Source organism: Mustela lutreola, chromosome 4 (assembly GCF_030435805.1).
Source record: "Mustela lutreola isolate mMusLut2 chromosome 4, mMusLut2.pri, whole genome shotgun sequence".
In the NCBI taxonomy this organism is placed as follows: Eukaryota; Metazoa; Chordata; class Mammalia; order Carnivora; family Mustelidae; genus Mustela; species Mustela lutreola.
This window is the reverse complement of record NC_081293.1, coordinates 83151939-83176924: the sequence shown is the minus strand read 5'-3', so window position 1 is coordinate 83176924 and position 24986 is coordinate 83151939. Positions and strand designations below refer to the sequence as shown.

General features: G+C 36.0%; 1 protein-coding gene across 1 annotated transcript in view; it reads right to left on the bottom strand.

Moving 5' to 3' along the window:
• The window catches only part of LOC131829020 (phosphatidylinositol 3,4,5-trisphosphate 3-phosphatase and dual-specificity protein phosphatase PTEN-like), an 86175-nt gene that overhangs the window by 2488 nt on the left and 58701 nt on the right, over positions 1 to 24986 (bottom strand). Inside the window, 4 exon segments of the mRNA XM_059170353.1 lie at positions 2355 to 2521; positions 7223 to 7364; positions 22074 to 22312; positions 24144 to 24187. Of these exon segments, the coding sequence (XP_059026336.1) occupies positions 2355 to 2521; positions 7223 to 7364; positions 22074 to 22312; positions 24144 to 24187 (592 nt within the window).

Below are 24986 nucleotides of genomic sequence, written 5' to 3'. Positions count from 1 at the left end.
CTTTCATGACCAACACAGAAAATGTTCTCTCTCTCTCTTCATGACTGGAATTTGGCTGACATGGCCCATGTGACAGTTAATGATATGCAGCTTTATGACATCTTATCTGGTGCCTTGAACTGCCATCAAATCTTTTATTCTAATTTACCTATTAGAACTATTATTCTAATAGTTTTGCTATTTTCCCACAAAGATGTAAGACCTTCAAGTATCTTTCGTTTAACATTCTTTTTATCTTTTAACAGTACCTAGCAATCTCATATGTAAGTCTTTTTTTAAAAAATATTTTATTTATTTATTCGACAGAGATCATAAGTAGGCAGAGAAGTAGGCAGGGGTGGGGGGAGGAGGAAGAGCAGACACCCTGCTGAGCAGAGAGCCTGATGTGGGACTTGATCCCAGGATCCTGAGATCATGACCTGAGCCGAAGGCAGAGGCTTTAACCCTCTGAGGCACCCAGGCATCCCTCATATGTTAAGTCTTTAAAAAAAATTTTGTTAATTTCAATTATTTTAGCAAAGTCACTAAGTTAGTAACAACAGTACATATATTTAACTTAGAGTCAGAAAAACACAAGCTAGTAATATTTAAATCTTAAAAAATGTGGATTCTGTATAGATAATGATTAAATCTATTTTTGTTTAAATCACATCAACATTTATAATAGGTAAGCAAAATCACATAAAATGCAAATAAATATATGTAAAGTAATCCCAGATTTACTACAAATATTAATCTAATCTTCAAATTTGTATGTATTAAAGTAACATACAGACAACTGAAAATAAGGACTTACACATTCCTAAAGGTATAGGGACAGAGTGATGCAGGTGCCTATTTTTAAAAGTAAAATATAAAATTTTAGGGGCACCTGGCTGTCACATTTGGTAGAGCTTGTGACTCTTGATCTCAGGGTCATGAGTTCAAGCCCCATACTGGGTGTGAAGCCCATTTTAAATAAATAATTAAAATAAATAAATAAATAAAATTTTGTGTGTGCCAGTCTTACAATGAGCAGAAGGGAAAAGATAATTTTAAACACCTGCTAATGCTTCCTGGACTACAGAAAAATTATTTCCCAAAGTTATCAAGATATATTTAACTTTCACTTATACAGAATAGGTAGGAAATGGGTTTCTAGTGAAAAAAAAAAACAGTTTAACATTTTGTCATTTCCCAGCTATATGGCTTCTGGGTATAGGAAATTGTATTTCTTTAGATAAATCAAGGTAGAGTTTAAAGTTTTAATAATAAATAAAACTTCCTTTTTTTTTTTTTTTTTACCTAAATATCAGGAAAACTAAATCAGTTCTATTACTGAGAATGTCTAAAGAATGGCAATACACTATGTGGTATGTTTAATGAGGCAGTAACAACATACAAAGCTAGAATCTTTTTTCATTATACCCCAAAATGTTGCACCTTAGGCGCACTCATCTCAAATGTTCACACTTCACATCTTAAACCAAGACGGTTTTAAGAATGAGCTCTTGAATTCCCTAACTATGGCTCAGTAAGAAGCAAACCCCACTAACTTTCTGAATCTGTATACTTAATATCACACTTTTTCACTCGTTATTACTTCTTTTGTATACTTATCACTCTAACTAAAATTCGAAATATTCAATAAATTTGAGAAAGCCAAATATAAAATGACATAGTGTCACAAAAAATAAACCAAAATGGGGGGAAAGTGTTTTGTGCCATTACACAAGACCATGGAACAGATCTTATTTATACATATAGACAATTTTTTTTTTATAAACCCATGGCCCCTGGCCCCTTGTTAACTTTTTCTTGGTAACAGATCATCCTGTCTAAAAAGATGGTAACTGATTTAATGGGGTATGCAATCTTTAATATTTTTATAAAATTTCTCTGCACAACCCAACTTAAAGAAAATTCATTTCAAATTACAATGACACAAGGACTTTTCCTCTAGTAAGATTTTTTTTTTTACCAATATAATGGCTCATCAGTGCTATATTAAGCAAACCATGCGTAGATCTAACAGAAAACCAATTATAATTAATTCAACGAATGGTCAGTCACAAAATATTATCCTGTAATCTCTCCTTACAGAATGATTTCTGCCTAACCAAATTTTTTTTTTTTCAGAGTTTTGCCATTTGTATTTGTGGAACTCAACAAGGCAGGAATTATAGATTGGATTTTCAAGAAGTCTAAGAACGATCCCAATGCTTTTTTTTTTTTTTTTCCAGAGTTTAAATCAGTATGACTTTATTTTATTTTTTTTTTTTATCTACCTAACCAAATATTTTAAGCAAAATATCTGAGGTTACTCTTCAAAGTATGATTTTGGATATTCTTCCCAATAAAAGTAAAGGGCAAACCTTTTTTAGCATCTTGTTCTGCTTGGGGAAGAACTCTACTTTGATGTCACCACACACAGGCAAAGGCTGAGGAAACTCAACGTATATGAACTTGTCTTCCCATCGTGTGGGTCCTGAATTGGAGGAATAGATCTTCACCTTTAGCTGGCAGACCACAAACTGAGGATCTGCATGGTTAAATAGGCATCATTCCACAGGAAATGCCTTCAAATGTCAAACTGTCAAAAACCATTTCAATGGTTAATATTAGCAATACACACAGAATAGTAATTCGGCATCTGTAGCCCAGATCTAAAACACATCAATATTTTTTAAAAAGGTCAGAAAATATAGCCAGTACAAAAGTTTCCCTAATTTTAACCTTCAGCATAAAGTTCTATTTACTGGTTCTAGTTCACAAATACTAAATCCCAACAGTAGACTTCTGGAACTATAAGAGCAGCAAAACTTTAACATTAAAATGTTAAAAATCTAATATAAATTAGATTTATAATTAAGATGCAAAAATAATCTTCTGGCACATCTATGAACTGCATGAAAAGTAACTTTAAAAACAGATATTTGCTGCAGTATTTTAATGTCTCTACCATGTAATAAAACCCACAAAACACAAATCATTACATGTTCATAAGACGCATGAGAATACATTCTGTAACAAAGTTATAATAAATTCCATAAACACAAGACTCTATTTATAAAAATATTAACTATCATTTATTTTACCTATAGCTCACATTTAATTTCTTAAAGGGATATAAAGCCATCATCATGAGAAACAGGAAGACAGAGATTGGAAATGTCGGCAAAGAAATACAAGACTCAAGCGGGAACTGTAGCAAAACCCCCCTCACTCCAAAACACATTCCACTTTCATTAACAAGTATTTTGGCTTTGGTCCCTGTCTGTTTTAAAATAAAGGAAAGGATTATATGTTTTAGTGATTAACCTTACGAGTAAGTGGGTCTTGAAGGAAATATGCCAAGACCATCAAGAAGTAAAATCATAAGCTTGCAAAAAGTACATGAAAAATTTCATGTGTATTTCATATATATTTATATATAAAATATGCACATATATAAAAACTGGCATAAAATCCTTAACGCTAAAAGGCATCATCGTTAGAGATGCAGAAAGAAGTATCACGTTGTTTATCAATGTGACCAACAAGTGAGAAAAAGGCAAAAGGCGCATCCAAGCTAGATGCACGTTCCCATCAGTAAACACGTATGGGCTTATCCGTGTGTATCTAGAGCAGCACCAGCACTCACATAATAAACAGAAGGTCTGATAACAGCCTGTTGGGTTTTTCTAATATGAATGTGAGCCATTTAACAAGAAAAAGGGCACTCCAAAAAGGGGAAACATTACCAACAATCTGTCTATAATTTTCACTTCCTTGACTAAAGGTTCAAAGTACAGCAAGCCTTTTACAAGACTATGTGATTCTGAAAATTTCATTAGAAACTCTAGCTTGAAAAAGCAAACAAAAAGGTATGATTCCAAAGCTATGATAAAAATCAGCCAGGATGAAATGCCTTGTAATCTTATTAAGACTCCACTAGTTCAGAATGTGATAATCCTCTTTTTAGGACTTTAAAAAGTGTATTAACAGTAGAAGCCAGATTTCAATTACACTACATCTAAAATGTGCATCTTCAGGAATTCTAAAACTGTGTAATCCATTCATAAACTAATTACAAATCAGCGTCACTTAGAATCTACCCCAAAACCTAAGTTTAAAAGTTTTCCTTAAATCACTACAGAAAATCAGTTCATTTACAATACGAATTCCCCATCTTAGATCTTCAAGAGCTAACTTATCAGAAGTCCAACATCAGTGCAGTTCTGCTGACTTCTAAGACACAAGTCAAGTACTTTCTCTTTGATACAACTGACTGTGTTCTAAAGAAATGACAAGTCAATACCTGGTCAACAAAAATCAGGATTAAACTGTTTTGACATATGCCTACTGACAGAAAATCACACTGCTCATCTTTTACTAATGTTTTAACCCTTTCAGATGTGAAGAGTATAGTAACTTTTCCTTTATTTAGGAATATTAGGACAATAATTCAGTAAGAAAACAGCTGCTGACCCCTGACAACTTTGCAGAAACTACTTCGTTTTCCTCAAGGGTCCCAACCTTTCCCCTGAACCCAAACTCCCAACTCACCAGGTCTCACACTCCTCCCACTCTGTTTCCCTAAGCCTTCCCAACCTCTAGCCCAATACCATATTTACACAGAAGGCTAATTAGTTACTATGCCTGCTGCCTGATGCTCCCAAAAAACCAGATCTAGCTCTCACCTAAGATTCAAACCCACTTTCAAGAACCCACTGAGGATCTTCATATAAACAGCTCACCTTAACCTGACCAAAACATGTTTAAAAACAAAAAACATTCATGTCTCCCAAGTCTCAGTGAGATTCGTTTTCCCTTCTCCCCTCTTTTGGGAATTATTCATATGGCCAGAATCAAAACTGACAAAATATTTAAATATAAAAGGGAAAGGAGATTTGACTGCCTTAGCAAAGCACATCTGGCTCACAAGAAGTCCCGTAACTGGATTCCTTTCCACCACTGGTTCCCCATCGTGCAATCACCACTTCCTACCCAGCCAGACTTAAAACAGAACCTAAGCCTCTTGACCTGTCACTGATGCAACAGCACCTATCAAATCCAGTCTAACATCCCCATTTAGGCTCCTCTGACAGCGGGCCACACATGCCACCCTCCATGCCTCTGGGTCCAGTTCATGTCCTGCTATTGTACTTCAAGTCACACCTGCAGTACTTCCTTCAGTTTTAATGCCAATATAAAAGGTACACTTTCTCTACCATTCAAGGAAGAGCTGGACTTCCTCTGTGAAACCATATGACAACCCCTAAAACTTTTATTTTTCTGAATACACCATTTATAATTTATACATATAACCTCCCATTCAATTATGTTTACTATTAATACACCTTTATTACATAGTATGAAACCACAGGGCATAAATGGAGAAAATTAGTAAAGATGAAAAGTTTTCAGCAGTCAGTAATTTGAAAGTTAAAATGTAATAGTGGAAAAAGACAAGAACAAAACAAAAATCCATCAGAACGTTGCAGGCAGAGCAGAACTGTCAGGTTTTTGCTAGAGAAGCCAATGAAAAAAATTACACTAGATAGGTGGATTATTGAACTGAATGTTCTCTTTCTCTTATTCTCTCCCTAAAATTAAACCCTCCTTTTGGCCCTTACACCTGATATTTATCCTACAGGAAGAGCAAGAATGTTTTCTTCCTTTTTCCTTCTCCTCTATGAACGTGTTAAGTTCCTGTGTCAGTCACCTCTGACAGTCTAATGCCTTGCATTTAGAACTTTTTTTTTTATCACAGACTCTATTATTTGTGTTGACGCAGAGTTGACACTCAATGTGCCATTAGTTTCAGGTGTACAACACAGAGATTCCACAGGTTTACACACCAAGCTGCGCTCCCCACCAGCAGAGCCACAGCCTGTCTCCACGGAGCACTGCTGTGGTGCTTGGCCTTTGCTGTACAGAGATGACGACAGCCATCAGTTAGGGCTCCCATTGTGCTTTGCTAAGGCAATCAAGTCAGTGAGCCTATATCACACTCTATTAATAAATCTGTGGCCTATGATAAAGGTGTCCAGCTCTAAGAACACAGGAAAGATATGAAGGTGGTAGTACCTGAGAAAGACAAACACTATCAAGAAATTAATTTCCTCAGTACAGGTTAATTTAGAGATAGAAATTTTTTAACTACATAAATATTTTCAAGAAGCAAAACTTAAAACTAAAAACTACAACCACTAACAAATTACAAAACCTCACTGAAATATTATTAGAGGTATTCAAAGAAATACTGTAGTAGTTGCTTATCTACAAACTACAGAACTGCTCTCTAAATAAATGAAACATGTTTCTTAAACATGAAAACATGACTGATCACTGCCAAGGCAGTTACAGAAAAATAGCAGCAACAGTCTGATCTTTTACTGGGCTGGATAATACTTCCACCCACGCATTCTCTCTTGACTAACTGCTTGGGTCTGGGTATTCAGTATTAAGGCTCCTTTCAGTCTAAGAACTCCAGCCAAGACTAGCAGAGAAGCAGACCAGGATCAGGATCACTGAGGGAGGCTCACAGAGGCTAGGGCAAGAGAAATCAATGGGAGGCAGACATCACCGACATGAACTCTGTTTAGTACATACTTAGAAATTTTCAGATTTCGAAATGTCTTCATTTAATTGACAAGCAAACATAAAGACAAGTAGAGTGTGCCTGAGGTTATACAATCTAGCAATGAGAGAGCTAACAAAACTGTCACTGGATCTTGGATTTAATCCCAGGTTGTCTCTAATGCTCCACACACTCTGACTCAACCCTATTCACTCAACATATTTCAGCAGGTCGCCATGTCTTATAATTTCTTCCTTTCCTTTCTATTGTCCCTGTCACCATTACTACCAATGTCTAATCTTCCTAAGATAGGAAGGAACTGGTCCCTGCCCCCACACAGGGAACTAATGAATCCCACTGCTACTCGAATGCTGGATCTCTACTGGGATAGGGTTTTTAGTCATCTGGTCACAGTTTAAGCTGCATTTGGTAGATGCAGCAAAGAGTGTTTCTTTCATAAATACAATTTGGCTTCTAAGGCATTAAAACCCATGGCTGCTGGCCTCCTTAGCCCAATAAGCTGAACAACGGAGCTACTTACTTTGGATACTTCAGAAATATATTCCCCTACGTACATTTTAAGTGTGGTAAATTTCTTTCTAGATTTCTATGTAAACGTCTAGATATGTCCAGAAAAATGTTCCAGTACATGGAGGGATGAGAATTTAGAGCACTTACTGCAAGTTCCGCCACTGAACATTGGAATCGTTTCAAACATCATCTTGTGAAACAGCAGTGCCACTGGTCTATAATCCAGATGATTCTTTAACAGGTAGCTATAATAATATACATAGCGCCTCTGACTGGGAATAGTTACTCCCTGGTGGACAGAAAATAAAAAAGAAAAGAAAAAGAAAAGCCAAATTCAAAAGAAAAATTCCATTACAGTTATTTTACTAAATTGTTACGATAACTGCGTTGTTACTGGGTTGTATCCACTGAAGACCATATATACATTAGATATTTGACCTTAAATGATTAATATTTAAATCTAGTTCAACAAGAGTAAATCAGAGCAACATCAGTACAAAGGAAATATCAGAATAACCTTTTCCCTTAAAATTATCATAATCCCCTCATTTATTCAATGGTCACCACAATGCTCCAACCCATGAACCCAATAAGATAAGGCCTCAGCACTTCCAAAATACGTGTCAAAGGCACCTGCACTACAGCTGTGCTCCCGAGACGTAGGAAATTTATGGACTTTTATTGAACACACAACTCCTCAAAAGCTTGGTTACTTATTTTTTAGGCCAAAACATATCAGAATCAGCAGAACACATAAAGGCATAGTGCCTTTAAGAGACAGAAATAGCAGCAGAAAAAAATGATGCCCTGAGACCCCCAATAAGAACAGGAATATGTGGCTGGGATAAATGTATGCAAGAATTCTCTAACAGAGGGACTTGGGAAATGTCCTCGAGCCACATGCATCTCTCTGTAGAAGAAACCATGGATATACATAATGTTTGAGAAAATTTAAGTATTACAAATGCTAAATATATATAATTCATGTTCTATTTTTTTTAGAAAGTTATCTAAGGAAAGAAATCTAGTGTGTACAGCCATGCAATTCATTAATGCTGCTGAATAAATGAGGGCTGAGGTCTCCTTTCCTAGGATGTATATAACTTCAGGAAAATTCAGGCATTTAACTTAGAAACAGAAGGCAAATAGTAACAGGAAGACGTCTGACAGTTACAAGTGACTTGCAGAAAATTTAGAAGTATATTCAAGAGAAGAAAGAATTTGTAATATTTTCAGGTTATTACTGGCATCTGAATCTCCCCATTTGTTAAACACTCGGGACATAAATGCTTTTCTTCCCTCTAAATAAAGTATAAAGTACGTTCATATGAATTTAAAGACAGATACACAGAATGGCAGGTAAACAGGTATTCACTCTAGTATTCTCAGGTTTGTTTCAAAAAATTAGCATGATTTCATTACAATTAAAAAATATATAGAATGTCAAAAAAATAGATAAAAGCCATTTCAAAGAAGGACAAATGACTTAAGATTCTGGCTGCAGTGCAAACACTAGAATTGAAAAGCTAATGGTCAAAATATCAACTCTGATTGGTTTCTTCAGGAAAATGAAGACAATTAATACCGACCCTGTCTTCACGGGATTCTCATGAGGAGTAAATACTAAGTGTAGTTACACAAAAGCATGCTAAACCTACAAATGTTACACAAATCCTAATTAGCAGTTTTAGAAATCCTATCTACATTTGAAGTATAATTTTGGAAGAACTAGAATTTTGGTTTTCTGTATTAAAGAAACAGTAGTAAAATACTATTACTGTGAAAAGCTCCTATAAAAAACTAATGTTAAAAATCATTATTAATAAAAAGTGTTTAAACTTACAATGGTTTATTGTATTACATTACTTAAATGTTACTTCAGTAAACAACTTATTCATATTTATCAAGATAAGACACAGAATTGCAAAGCAAGGTGGGGGGAATATAGCAGATGGACGATGGCTGGGTAGGAAGGAAGCTTTTTTGAACCATGTGAATTTATGATTTAGTCTAAAAACTAAATAAAATTAAAATCAATGGGAGTGTAGAAGAAGACCAAGCTGTCAAGTTATTTGTTGGGATTCAATGCAATGATAGATGATTTCTTCCTCTTTAGCTTCTTGGTATAAGTTTGTATGAATAATTCAAATGTTTTCAAAGATTTAATTTTTTTTCAAGTAGCAAGTGATTAGCAGCACATGTATAATGCAGCTTTTTATATAGTGAGTTAATAACTCTTACCAAAGGGCAAGGCAAAAGGATAGAGGAAGAACATATGAATCTACTAGATGTCAAACATGGACGAATAATTTGTGTGTTAAATATGAGCTAAACAAAATTACTGACACAATTCAAAGAAAAACACTGAAAGGCACAATTTAACTTAATTAATTCTTTTACTATCAAATTATGCATAATTCAGCTTCTGTAACTTAACTTTGCAATTCCTACCTAGCAGCACGCTCAAATTCAATGCAGTCAGATTAGCAGAAATAATTGAGTTGTAAGGCTCAAATATGTACCAACCATGGGGCATTAGTGTATCCTTCTATCTAGTCACATCTCTCATGGACACAATGCACACTTACTCAAAATTAATTAATGGTACAATGAACCATATTGTAATGTAGATGTTGAAATAAAATGAATACAACGTCCATAGTAAATTGACAATGCAATTTACAACACCTCAAATATATTATTTCCTGAATGCATATGCTGAAAACAATGGTTTACGTGCATGTTTTACCTATAGCATTTTGACTATAAAGATAAATCTCTTAGATTCTTTTAAAATCTAAGAAATGAACATTTTAAAGATCTTCAAAAATTTATTTTACATATATGAAAAGAGGGCTGAACTTCGAAGCTCTTAGAGATTAAAAAATAACTATGTGTTTTTAATATTTCCATTTTCATTTAAATTAACCAAGAACATTTAAATTAACTGGTTTGTAACTATATCCCCAAAGTATCCGCCCTCTACCACCAACGATTCTTCTTTTCTACTCTAAATGTGAAGAAAATTACTTGTATTCTTGACCTTTTTTTCCCAAAGGTAACTTTTAAACATTCTAATCTCAGCTAAAGTTGGCATTCTTCAGGGTTGCCTTTACACCACATTCCTGGCCATCATCGCAAAAGACCACCATTGCTTCTTCGATTCCCTGATGTTCACAGACCTAGAGGAGTGCCTGCAAAGATGTGTCGTGTTCCTCCCAAGGTCTACTGCCTTTACTCAGTCTCACCTATGACTCTGAATCTCTATCATTACATACGTCATTCTTCTGAAACACACTTCTTGAACTGAGTGATGATTTCAGCACTCTGTTCAACCCACCTTTCTATCCTGTCCTAGACATCATCCTCAATGAATGTAGCTCCTACTCTACTGGGAACCTTGGGTCACCTAGTGTGGCACTCTCAGAATTCCCTTGTCCCATCTTAAAATTTTCTCATATTATCTGATATTTTATAAAACTGACTGCATGTTTACCTAGATTCCATTTTGGTAAGTGCTCTATTAATTATTCCCTCTCTGGCATTTGTCTTTGTTTCACCTGTCTCCTCCTAATAAACAGCTCGGGTAACCCTTGTCCTGTTATCCAAAGCCATTCATGGGCTAAAAATGCACACTCTCCCCAAATCTTTTATCTTTCTCAAATTGTCACCCTTCTTCTCTATATAAACTCTCAAATGTAAGCCTCTGCCCCTTACCCCATAGGAAACTGTTTTCATAAGGCTGATTTCTTAATGGTCAGTAGTTCTTAAGTGTCACTAACAGTCATTTCCTACTATTTTCTCAGTCCCATCCTATATCATTTTTCATTGCCATTTTGAAAATTCTCTGCCTCTATCCTAGAACACACTCTTGAAAGTTTTGTCCTAACCTTACTAGGTAAGAGAAAACTACCTAACCTCTTTCCCTAAGAGTAAGCCTACCTTGAAAATCTGATCTGAGCGAGCCCCTCTTTGTCAATCCTCTCTGTCTTAGTAGTTCAATTAACATGAACTCCAAAACCTGTGTCTCTCCATACCTGATTCCCAACTCCCAGTCCAGAACTTCTAATACTTAGCTGGGCATTTCTACCTGGAAATTTCAGAAGCACTTTAAACACAACATATCCAAAAACTGAAGCTTTCCTATTTTTGCAGGACCAACCTCTGTTATTTTTATTAATGATATTTACTATTTTCCCCAGTGCTCAAAGCTCAAAACCTCTTCTAATACCACCACTGCTACTATTTATTGAACTGTTACAATGTTCTTTGTATTGTTCTAAGTACTTTCATTAAGTATAATTTAGTACTCATGAAGTGGGTATTATCAGTAACACCATTTTATAGACGAGGTAAGGTCCCAACTCTTGTAAGTAATGGAACTAAGTTTCACCCTAGTACTCCAGCTCCAGAGTTTACAGTCAATTGCTGATGCTGCCATCTTCTTCCTGCTCGAGTCAAGGAAACAATCTGAGAGGGAGTAGTGATCTACACAGGGCTATAAAAGAGGAATAAGGAAATCCCAGAACTGTAGCAAAGGCCCAGGCCAACTACCCAGCATCTACACACAGTACATACATACAGAGAGACACAGACAGACAGACAGACAGACATACACACACACATACTGTCCACACAACACGGAAAGCACACCAGTGGTTCAGTTCCTTTAGGATACTCTTAGTAGACTTCTACACATCTATTCAGAGTCAAAATCCAGACTTTGTGAAATACCTCTCAAAATACCAGTTCTAGCTTTCTGTGGCCATTCTAGTTCTATCACCTCCTGTAATTCTGTAATAGTCAAATGAATACCAGCCTCTGATTGATCTATTCTTCTATTTTTACACCTACTCTTTAATTAACTTTATGAAAGTCTCAGATGAATCACACTAACAATTTGAAATGCTAAATGGTTTCCCAGTGACTATCCAAATAAGAAAACTTATCACAGATTATATAAATCCATTAACAACATAAAAATACAGCCCAACCTCTTTTCCGCTCTTACCTCACACAACTCCCCTGAATGTGCTTTTATTTTTGGTCAAACCAAAGTACTTAATTTCTCCCATGCTATACTTGCTGCTTTTTAAAGTATGCTATCTTTACCAGATTAAGGACATTGATCTGCAAGCAGTCATCTGGGAAGTTTTACCTATCTTCTAACACCTAGACCAACTCAAGTAACAGAATTATTCAGTATTTCCAGTTTGATAGCACCACCTGAAACAGAATTCAGATTAGGTACATGTTGAGGGCTTCTACACATTTTCATTTGGGGATGGTCTGTTCAAATTTTGGATTTCACCTTGAAGCAATGATGTTCACTGAAAATTGCTTATTTCCCATTGAAATAGTCAAATTCATTAGCGGGGACCTAAATAATTCTTAGTTACCTCCACAGTGTAGTTCTTCACCTTTCTCAAACTTAACGTATAATTTGTGTTTCCCCTTTCTTTCTCCTCAAAAAGAACTTTAAAAGAGATGTATTGCTTTTATTGGCAATTTCATACAATGTTTGAAATGATTAGTTCAAAAGGTTTACCATTTGCTAATTCACAACTTATATTTTCATCTTTATTAATTTCTCTCTATTAGTTATTATCTTAGTAATCTCTAAAATATATTTGTATTTCCCAAATATAATTGACCCCAAATTATTTAAGTAACTAGTTTTAAATTTCCAAATAGTTGATTTTACTTGATTAAACGTTTTAAAAAAATCTCTAGCTGGAGGTGCCTATGTGGCTCAGTCAGTCAGTTAAAGCACCCAACTCTGGGTTTTGACTCAGGTCATATCTCACGGTCATGAGATCGAGCCCTGCGTGGGGCCCCAGGCTCAGTGCAGAGTCTGCTTGAGATTCCTTCTGCTCTTCACCCTCTTGCACACTCTCTCTCTCACACACAAATAAATAAAATCTATAAAAACAAGGAAAAAATCAAAATTATACATTTAAGAAAATCTCTCACTGTACTGAATTATAATCAAGGAATGGGGTTTATATATTTCTACCTGGAGATGAGATGTTCTTTGTAGTTGGCCTAATGAATTATCAATCTTGGTTAACTATTATGTAGATGACAAAAAAAGAAAAAAGACAGATCTTATGGGCCATTTTTTATTATACTATTCAATCCATCTACACATCTTACCTTGTACTTTCTTGATCTTCAAGTATATTAAAGATTCCTATTATTGTTGTTTTGCCATCAGTATTTTTCTTCATTTCTTTCAGCTTTTCTTACTGTATTTGATGTTATGTTTAGCATGTAAGAGTTCATACCTGCTAACTCTTCATTGTGGAGTGCACCCTGTGTTAATATAAAATGACATTTCTGATCTAGTTTTACATATTCTGTTGTAAATGCACTCTGATAATGATATCCTGTCATCTGCTCTTGAAATTTACATTTGCCTGATGTATCTTTAATGAACCGCTTATTTTTCTAACCTGAGCTGTTTTACGTAAGTCTCTTGTATATAATTAATCCCTTAAAGAACAGAAACTTAGAAGTAGAGATTAAACACATCTTTCAAACCTAGGATATTATCATGGTACTTCCAGGCCAGAATTCCACCTGGAGACCACAACACAAGCTACGTAATGTTTTGCTCATATTCTGTGCATCAGTACCTTCAGATCATATTCTCTAAGATGAAGTCACAATCTAGATTCCTCAGTCAAAAAAGTAATTTTCTACTTCAGTAAACTTTTCACTGGCACTTTTAAACTCAGAAATAATGTCGTGTTTTAAAATAACAGTGTTTTCTGGAAGCTTGAAAAAGGATGTTTCAGAATGCTCAAAAGGTTGTCACAGGAAAGTAACTCAACAAAGGAAGGAATATAGCTCTTTAGGAATGGTTACTATTGTGATGACGCCATGTGGCAGGAGTTTTGTTATGAAGCTAAGTGCTGGGCATTGTACATATGACCCTAATACCACCACACTTTGTAAGACAAACCCTGTCACCTCTATTTCAAGGGTGAGAAAACAGTCCTGGGGCACATGATTATCCTGTTCAAAAAACCTGGACCTGAACCTAAATGTGACTCTGAGCCTAGAACTTCATCTTCCGATGTCCTGGGTTTTACTAAGAACACACAAAGAAGTCGTGACCTCTTTGAGCACTATTTTTCCCAACTATGAAGAGCCTCCACAAAGTTTAGAGTATCACAGAGCTCCAGCTCCATGGAACTACTTTTGAGTAACCTATCAACAACAGTGCTGCACGAATCACAGATCTCTGCGAATAGTATGAAGCAGACAAGGGGTACAGGTCTCTCTGCACAGCACCCCTTCGCCTTTGGGAAAGCTGTCACTCCCCCTGCAGTCTGATGGAGATGGGATGGGATCTATTCTTCAGCATCAGATACATGTCCCAAGCCTCTCGCCAGAATGTTCAGTTCAGGGATGGGTACATGCCCTAATCCAGGTAAATCAGAACCTAATCTAGGAATATTCACTCAAAGTGTAGCTCTCTTCCTCCTGTAGTTGCTAAAGTAGCCAGGATGTAACACCAGAGTCGCCAGGAGTCGTACCTTGCCATTATTTGCAAGGAGAATGCCTGAAAAGAAAGCACATACAGAGCAAAGGAGAGAGCTGAGAGAAAGATTACCAATACCTATTAAGCATCTAAGTCTAGGCCAGAGCTTTTAAGGTTATGTAAGTCAATATAAAGGTCTCCTTGGGTTTACACTTTTTTTTTAAATTTTTTATTTTTTATAAACATATATTTTTATCCCCAGGGGTATAGGTCTGTGAATCACCAGGTTTACACACTTCACAGCACTCACAAAAGCACATACCCTCCCCAATGTCCATAATCCCACCCCCTTCTCCCAAACCCCCTCCCCCCCAGCACTCTTTGAATTGGGCTTCTGTGAGTAGATATTGAGAGAATTCTAATATGTTATAATATAGCTACTTCTTTTTTTCTTTTTTAAGTTTCTATTTCTACTTTGGGGATCAAAATAATACAGAAGTATAATTTGGACAGAAGAACACAGTACTGTAGAAAGAATACTAGATTTGAGGTTAGGAGACAGTTTTGAATAACATTACACAGACAGATGAAATGACTTAGGAGAGACTGATCTTTACAGATTTATTTGATCATTTATATTAGAACAGGCCTTAACTAAATCATTGCTAAAATCCTTCAAGGTATAAAAACCTTATAATTTTATGAATGTATAGATTGTATGACAGGCTTAAATACCATGTATTAGAGGAACACAGTTTATCCCAAAAGAATTAATATGTTAAAAAAATAAGAATATTGTATTAGGAGTTCTTTTTGTTTTGTTTTTACTGAAAATGAGAACAATTAGAGTTTAAGTGAAGGGGAAAACTAGAAAATTTTTTTATGTTATCATATGGAAAAATTTAGTAGCTAGAAAAAAGTAAGCTGACTATACAATCAGGACATAAAAATTCACTCCTCAGAGAAACCAGAAAATTTCCTCTTCATGGGATCACTTAGAATAAAGTTAATACTTATTATTTCTAGAAAGTTTAAGTCTTCATTACAGATAAGCTAATGAACTCATGTACAGAGATCATAATATATATGAATTTTGTCTCTAATAATTGCTTTGAAAGCAAAACAAAAAGAGAAATCAAAAGCTCAAATATTTTTTCCTAAAAGATTAATCAAAGAAAATAAAGATTAATGTGTACTTGGCCTGCCACCATTCTAGAAGGGGGAAAGCAACAGAAAGAGAGAGGAGTAGCAGAAATTCTGGATGGGTTTATCATGTAACTAAAGTTTGCTTCTGAATTCAGAAATTTGGGGACTCTTTCCAAAATACATACTTACCAGTATTAGTAGGATGCTTTAACACTTATTCATAGCTTACAATAAATGCTGTGAGTTTATTCTCATTCCAATACATAAGTGTTAAGTGCAGACAGTGTGAAGCACAGGACTAGACAGGCACTTGCCCTGGGATTTAACCTGCACCAGGCTCTCCTGCGGGGGGGTGGGGGGGGCAGGACAGGGAGCTGCTGAGAGCCTGTTTCACTCATGAAAAAAAAGGACCAAATCTCCAAAGGAATTACTCTTAGGGAAGTGTAACACAGGTTTCTTCTCAATTATTGAATAAAAGAAGGACTCTTCTTTCCATCAAGCAGTTATCCTACTCTGGGAAATACGTTTCTTTAGAGGAGGTATCAGTTGTACTTTGAATTCTTGGCAATACTCAAGCCTCAAGCACCATTTGGGCATCACTAACACAACGGCACACTGTAGGGTCAGCAGGCACCCACCGCTTTGCCATTTAATTTGCACCAAGTCCACTGAGGGAAGCTGAGGGAATGACAACGCTGCACCAGATTAGTTTGAGGAGAGTCCCTGCCAAGTCCACAAATTCTTCACTAAAACATGCCAACTGGGTCTTCTTTCTCCATAACAAAGAGGGGTGGGGGGGGGGGAGGAGAAAAGGGGGAGGGGGGAGGAAGGAGGGAAGAGAAGAAACCATATCCTCCCATATAAACGTCACCAGAACACAACTTCCTTCTTAATGTTTCCCTACAACTGAAATTAAGGATACAGGCAAAGTCACATTAAAGACAGTTTTAGTAAAATTAATGCTATATAAGCTGAAAAACTGACAAAATATATGTATCTCCCATAATAATGGTTCATAGTTACAAAAATACTAATCTAAACATTCAACCTAAAAGGAAATACTGGCAAGAAGATAAATTTTTAGCAGGTGTTTCAAGAATAAAACTACTCTGGATAATCAGTTATATTTACTATAAGATACTTACTTCCCTGGAAGAATTCCACAGTTGAATGACAACAGCTTTACCATGTTCAGCTTAGCTCATTTCTCATGATGAAACTATACTTATTAATGGCTAAAAACAGATTATTTCACTAGCACCCTAACCATTAGGTAAATGTCTGATATGTCTGAAAATTGTTAGACAATTAAATTTCAAAGATTTAAAGGAAACCTTCAGCATTATATTTATAAGACTAACAACTTCAAGCTGCCTTTATCTGTACTTAGGTCAGGGGCCACCAAATTCCTAGGCATCAGTAAAAAAGGGTATAAACTGAGGAGCCTTGTCAAAATAGGCCCATTTGGGGACAGCTTGTCCCCATAGAGATTAATTCTGAACAGCCGCAAAATTCTTTCGCAGTTCCAGGATTCAACAACGTTCAGGGTACTCAAATTTTACTCTAAAGGCTATCATTAACTGTTCGAATCATCTTAATCAAAGCACTTCACATATCTGGGCCTCCGTTTTATCATTTAAAGTAAGAAAAATTCCTGCCAAAAAAGGCTCATAATCTTATGCCCATAATCTTTATCTATTTAATCTAACTTTCTAACACTGTTTCAACATAAAATGCAAATGAAACCGTGCAAATGGAACAGAGCTTCATTAACAGCATCTGCTCGTAAATTTCTTTTTGCCTTTTTAAATATATACAGAAGTAAAGGTAGGAGCACATTTAGGATACTGCTTTAGATGACAGCTGTGACTAATTCATCCAAAAATGGTCTGGGTATATTGATTAATCATGAACTAAAGCACGACAGATCTCAATGATTTATTTTGACTCCAAGATGCTAAAAGTGATCAATTTTGGCCAAATTACTTAACTCTGAATCTCGATATAATGTATGAGCTAAGCATAACAATTTTACTGAGGATACCCTTAACAGTACACACAGAACTCCATTCTGTTAGCCTGTTAACTTCCACCTGGGGGAGATTCAAACCCGTAAGGGAAGAGTGCTGTGTGCCTGAAGCATTTCTGCTGATAATGGAGGGGTGTTCACATTCTACAGTATACTGTATTTTATTTTTATAAACACTTCTCTTGCTATCTTTTCACTCTGATCCCTATTTCACAACACTATCCCTTGGGCCTTGCCAGTTTACTAAGTCTCTCTTCACCTTTACAGAGCAAGAGAACTGACAATATTTTCAGATGGTAAGGAATACAGTATTTTCCCAATGATAAATTAAAACATGTCTTCACTTTTTCATTAAGAAGACTTCTCCTGGATCTAACTTAAACTGTTTAAGCATCCTTGGGTTTTACTTGTATCCCTGAGTATGGTGTGAAAGACTATCCCAAGTGCTCCTTACATGGCTGGTTCTCATGATTATAAGCATTTAGCCAACTCTCACAGAGGGGAGGTATGTGTGTGGGTGAGTGTGCGGAAGAGGGGAAAAGAGAGCACACGTAAAAGCACAGCTTGGTCAGAAAAAGTTAGACTACTACAAGAACCTTTGATTACCCTCTAACTCAAAATCCTGAGTAAAGCACTCTACAAGTCTGCTGGTTGTAATGCCAAACAAACAAAAAAGGTGTAGTTCAATATGGTGAAGACAAATACTTTAGAAATGGTCAAACATGTTTGTAGCTTGCAAAAGAAAAGTTCAGACTGTTGCAGTATCTCTAGCAAACAAATCTGTCCACTCCCAGAAAAACTGAACTCTTTTCCTAAGACTATGAAGCAGGTCATGAGAGGACTGGAAATAACACTTCCCTTCAGTATATGATGACGACTTCTAGGGTTAGCCAGCTACCGGGTTAGCCAGCTACTGGTTTTCATCAAGTACACACGTGGTACACAATCAAAGAATAATACTTATTTTAGAGTACTCTTTGGAAATTTCGGGGGAACATTAACATTTTCAAAATGCCCCCAAAAAACCTTCCCCTCAAGAAATCTCAGTATTTTCTAGGCAGATAGTACACCTTAACACCTGGCAAAACTTCTGGCTTTGTTGCTTGGGGAAAGACAGCACTCTCCACATCACCGTGGCACTCACTGCCTTGTTCCTCACTGTGCATGGGGTACAAGAATCTAGCTCCATCCTGGGAGAAATTCTAGCCATTGATGGGGAAGTAGCCTGCTCTAGCAGTGCCAAGCCTCGAATCACAGCCTGTACAAGAGGGTGTTTCATGAAAAATCTACTGCTATGAAAATTGCCAAATTCAGGAGAGCCAAGACATTCAATCAAGGGCTTCTCAAGAGGTTTTGTCAAGAAATGGGAGCAATTATGAAATGCTTTTCTACCCATAAGTTCACTAGTTTCAGAAGGCAAAATTCTACAGCCAGGATTTTAAATGCAGTCAACTGGATAAAATACAAACTCATTTGCACAGTTTAATTCTTTAACCTTAAAACTAAAAATGTGAAGTCATAATCCTTCCCTTCCTAACATAGCGTTATGCCAGAATCTTGCCAAAAATGATCTCATTATCCAAGGCAAAGAAAATGATGCAACATGAATTTTTCTGGAGAATTTTAGAGAATTCTTAATTTTTTGATACAAGCCTACTTTCATCTGACAAAAGAATCTACAGATTTCATAAACATATATTTTTTATATACATATATTTTTATCCCCAGGTCTGTGAATCAGATCTACAGATTTCATTTGCTCTTTCATTCTTTCATGACATAGCGTTTTAAGCACTTGTTTTCACCAAAAACATAGTCAAAATTGATTGGATATAAAAGATGACAAAGAAGTTGTCAAGTTGGGGAGGGTATGTGATTTGGTGAGTGCTGTGAAGTGTGTAAACCTGGTGATTCACAGACCTGGGGATAAAAATATATGTATATAAAAAATATATGTTTATAAAAAATAAAAAAAAAAAAAAAGAAAATCCCCAAAACCTAATCATGGACTTTAAGTTAAAATAAATCCTGCTTTAAAATTTTAAAAAAAAAAAAAAAAAAAAAAGAAGTTGTCAAGTCAAAGACAATGGCATAATTTTAATGTATTATTTATAATCTAAATACTAGCAGCCCTTTTATAAAACTTCCTATTGGCAAAACCAAAGTTTAATTCTGATTAATCTGTAACCATTAAGATTTCGTCATTAACCTCAAAGAGCCACTGCTTTTTCCATTTAAAAAGGGGACACTGGGGCACCTGGGTGGCTCAGTAAGTTAAGCTTCTGCCTCCGGCTCAGGTCATGATCTCAGGGTCCTGGGATAGAGCTCCACATCAGGCTCTCTGCTCAGCAGGAAGCCTGCTTCCCGCTCTCTGCCTACTGTGATCTCTCTGTCAAATAAATAAAATCTTAAAAATAAATGAATAAAAAATAAAAGGGGACATAATTCTTATAAAGACTCCTTTTATTTTCCACATTTTAAAAATCTGTGTAGTTAAAAACTATAAGCAAAATTTTATGTTCATGTATACCATGTACATTTTTAGTGAGAGACTATAGCTTTCATCATATTTCTAGAACATATGTCACATAAATCCTTTAAGAGCCATGAGCTTTGGGCGCCTGGGTTGCTCAGCGGGTTAAAGCCTCTGCCTTCGGCCCAGGTCATGATCCCAGGGTCCTGGGATTGAGCCCCACATCGGGCTCTCTGCTCAGTGCAGAGCCTGCTTCTCTCTCTCTCTCTCTCTGCCTGCCTCTCTGCCTACTTGTGTTCTCTGTCAAATAAATAAAATCTTTAAAAAAAAAAAAAAGAGCCATGAGCTAAATCTGGTGTTCTGGCTCCATAATACACAGCTCCTCTACTTTTATTTGAAATTCTTTTGATTTGATTTCTTTCCCACAACTACATACAGTATCTACTGCTCATCAACCCTGCTTGCTCTAAACTTCTACCACTACTTTAGCTACTGTACTTTGATTCGACCTGTTTCTCTATTGTTTTCTTTCCATTCAGTCTCTTTCCCCTGTGTTGCCCTGGACTTACTCACTTAAGTGTAGAACAATTTACCTTTTATATTTTTAATCAGTAACAGCAATTATTTCCCTCTAGATGATGAAAAAAATGAACCAAAGTAAACATCTCAGGCCTTCCACTCAAGAATTCACTCCACTACTATCATCTCAGGACATACACAACTTCTAAAGAAATGTAAGGCAATCTACTATAATGAATATTTACTAAAATCAAGCACTAACATGAGATTCAGTTTTATAAACTATCACCAATACACAACACTCTAGCATCTCTAGAAGTAATTTTTAAAAATCACAAAGATAAATAAAACAAGAAATGAAGAAGGAGAAAAGGAGGCAGGAATCAATGCAATCATCAGCTAAAATAATAGAAGTGATCATGTTTCTGTTTTGAAGTTGAATTAAAAAGAAATCAGCTTAGGGGCGCCTGGATGGCTCTGTCAGTTAAACGTCTGACTCCTGACCTCAGTTCAGATCTTGATCTCAGGGTCACGAGCTCAAAGCCCACACTAAAAATTAAAGGAAGGCAGGCAGGCAAGCAACTTAAACTGGAAGAGAACCTTCCTGATTGTAAATGTTATTAAAACTAGAATAAATTTCTTCATAAAGTTGTAATGTCTCCCTCAAGAGAGTTCTTTGTCTAGGTGAGTTTCTCCCTCTATCTGGAGCGGTTTGGGTTTTTCCTTCTCAGAGACAGAGAAATGTACAAAATCTCTCTGTAAGAAACATAAACATATTTTGTCACATTTACCATCCAAAGAAATGAATCTCTTAGAAATTATTATGAAACTTCTCCTGACTTTATGTTCTCCCCTCAAACATATTACATAGATTAAGTTTGTCCGTGAATTTCAACATCGTCTTTATTAGCCTTCTGAATAACAGAAGAACCTTTGACTAATCTTAATTATAACTATATTCGTGAATATTCATATCAAAGAATAATTTTCATGTACTTATAAAGGATCATACTTTAGTAGGAAATGGCATCCAAGTTATTACCCAAAGACATCTTACTCTCAAGCAAGGTTCAGAAATATCAAGCTTACTTTTGTTCAACGTACTGCTTCTTTAAATGCTCTGCCAGGATTTTATAAGACCAAATATGCCATGCAGTTAATGCATAAGATTTACTAGCATGATATGAAAATGCCAGCATGAAGAGAAAAATTGAGAGATTCAGTCATTTGCTCATACAACAGTTACGGTAGAAGGGTTACCAACCATCTTTTTAAAAAGCTGTTTTCTAATAAATGCTCAGATCAAGGAAGAAGAAAGAAAAAATCATCAAATATAACTTACCTTTTTGTCTCTGGTCCTTACTTCCCCATAGAAATCTAGGGCCTCTTGTGCCTTTAAAAATTTGCCCCGATGTAATAAATATGCACAAATCATTACACCGGTTCATCCCTTTCCAGCTTTACAGTGAATTGCTGCAACATGATTGTCATCTTCACTTAGCCATTGGTCAAGATCTTCACAGAAGGGTTTGATAAGTTCTAGCTGTGGTGGATTATGGTCTTCAAAAGGATACTGTGCAACTGTGGTAAAAGGATAACCTCAGAATTAGGGAAAAAAAAAGTCTTTCCTGAATTGTTTATTAAAGTAGATTAACTTTAGAAATGTTGCATATAAGCTTAATAGATGTTTAAAGGAAAAAGTGAACTCTAGAGAAAAATAATTTGCTGCCTGATAATTTACCAATATTTGAATGGAAACTAGTGTCTCAATTCTTAAACCTACCCACTAGACAGAGGCTGAGCACTATTTTCCCCACTTAATGAAAGAGGAAACTTTGTAATGGAAAGGTAGCAGAAGGCAACATGTCAGAGAGAGAGGCAAACTCAAAATGAAATGTCATGTAGGCAGGTTTCCTGTCAGGGCTCTCAATGCGTTTTCTGACAAAAGGAGTCGTAATATTTATAATATTACATCACCACAAAACATATATTCCAGAGAAGATATAAATTACCAATCAATCAACAATGGAAAGGACTGATTTTTATATTTCATATAATAAAAATGCTAAGTGTGTTATTTAAAGATGGTCTTGCAAATGTTAGTGTTGTATACTACACGTGATTTTAAAGACATTTACAAAAGAAGCTGAAAAAAACTACTTACAAAAACGTATACAGTTGTAGTAAAGTGTATCTAATGAAGCTTCAGGTCTTTTCACATGAGTTATAAAAACCCAAAGTTTCTCTTTGCTTACAGTCAGAGGGGTTTTGTTGTTGTGTTTTTTAAGTTGCTCAGAAACAGGAGTTCAACTATATCACTATTAAATTTTTTCTTACTGGTCCCTGCCTCAGCAGTTCCATTCTACTAAAACCCTTACAAATCCTGACTGACATCTAATGTACATAATGGTCCTCTGTGTCATCTGAATATGTGAGAAGTATGCCTTCTATCTTCAGTCATATCATCACTAATATGGAACCGGATTCAGTGTGTCAGGTGAGTGGTCCTGGGAGACGACAATGACCATTACAGGGAGTTGCTGGGATGCTTTCACCTGGGCCTCAGCATTCCATCTTCATCTCCCCACGGGCACACAAAACAGCCAGGAAACTGTTAAACGTCTATTTAAAGCTAGATAAACGTTGACTAAAACACGCTTTGCCTAGTAAGCAGTAGCTTAAATTCACGAAAAAGGAAAAATTCTTAGTGGATCTGTACTGGCTCTCACCACTAGCACTTCTGAATTCTCAAACCAGCTGTTTGAACATCCGATCTAGACTGTCAGAAGGGATCCACCGCAAACACATCAACATGGAGCGCATGGACTCCACCCTCTCTTTCTATCATGGCAGCATCTGCCAAGCTTCTTCACTCTCCAGGTCTCTCATGGCTCAAGGGGTTCCACAAACAATGAGGGAAGGTTTTTGTGGGACCTCAGAAAAATTCACTACACCTGGAGAAGAACTCATTTAAAGCAGCTCCTGCTCCCACTTGTCAGGCTCCTCTTATCCACATTTGTCATAAGCTTTTGCCCCCTTGAGGTCACGGCTCCACGGAGTTACTCCGTTGTCTGCTTTGCTCTTCCTATAATCCTTTACTATTAGACCAAATGCCTCCAACAGTAGATATAACCCTTTCTTTATTTTATGGTTTGTCTAGAAACTTTTCCTAATTCTTACAGTCAACCCTGCATTTTAGTATTCCTACTAGTACTGGCAGGTTTATATGGTAACTGTTCCCTAAAACACAAAAGTAAAATTAAATTTTTCCAAATTGTCTAAGACCATCTTTAAGATAAATATTTACATCACTTAATAATTGAGCTTATTCACTACTGCTATGACAAGAAGATTTGGTCTATTGGTTTTAAGTTATATAACAGAAATACATTACATGGCAGTTAATACCTACCTCTACAGTTAAATTTGGCGGTATCATAATGTCTTTCAGCACACCTAAAAGAAAAGTTTAAATGTGATCTAAAGTTATCTTTTGCACTGCAAAAAAAAAAAAGTACAGTAACACACATTTCCTGAACTTGTATACTGTACCAGGCATCAGGTTGTCTTGTATTAACTACTTCTTTCAATCCTAACAATTCTATGAAGTAGGTAGTGTCATTATCCCCATTTTACCATTAAGAAAACTGATCTTAGGTGTTATGCACTTAGGACTTCCATTACTTGCTCACAAAACCTGTGATGCCGCTCAGGCACACACCTCCCACCCAGCTGCACGTGTCCCCTGAAACTTCCTGCATGCTGAGGGAGTATATGTTTGACTTCACCAAGTGTGTACAAACACCTAATGAGCCACAGTACTGTCTTTACCCCAGAGTTGAGCATACATCGTTTTCTTGAAGTACTATTTAAAAAGATAAATTTTTAAAATAGTAAAATTATAAGGGCAAAGAAATTTAAAAAAAAAGTGAATGACACTAATCTACTCAAAAACTACACTTACTAAAAAATTGTTAAGGCAGACTTTTCTAACAAAGGTAATCTTTGTCAAAAATCTCTCAGTTATGAGTTTTAATTAAAGTCTCAGAGTAATGAAGGAATAAGAAGTAAAATAAATACAGAGTAGTAAAATGTTAAATCTATATTACTTAGAGCATACTAAAATTGGTCTCTTTAATAGTAGTGACATGTTTGTCATCATGCACTGGTTTACTCATGGTTAACAGGTGTGTTAACAAACATTAAGAAGGCTCTGAAAGGGATCCCACACTTGAATTTGTGGTCAGCAAAATCA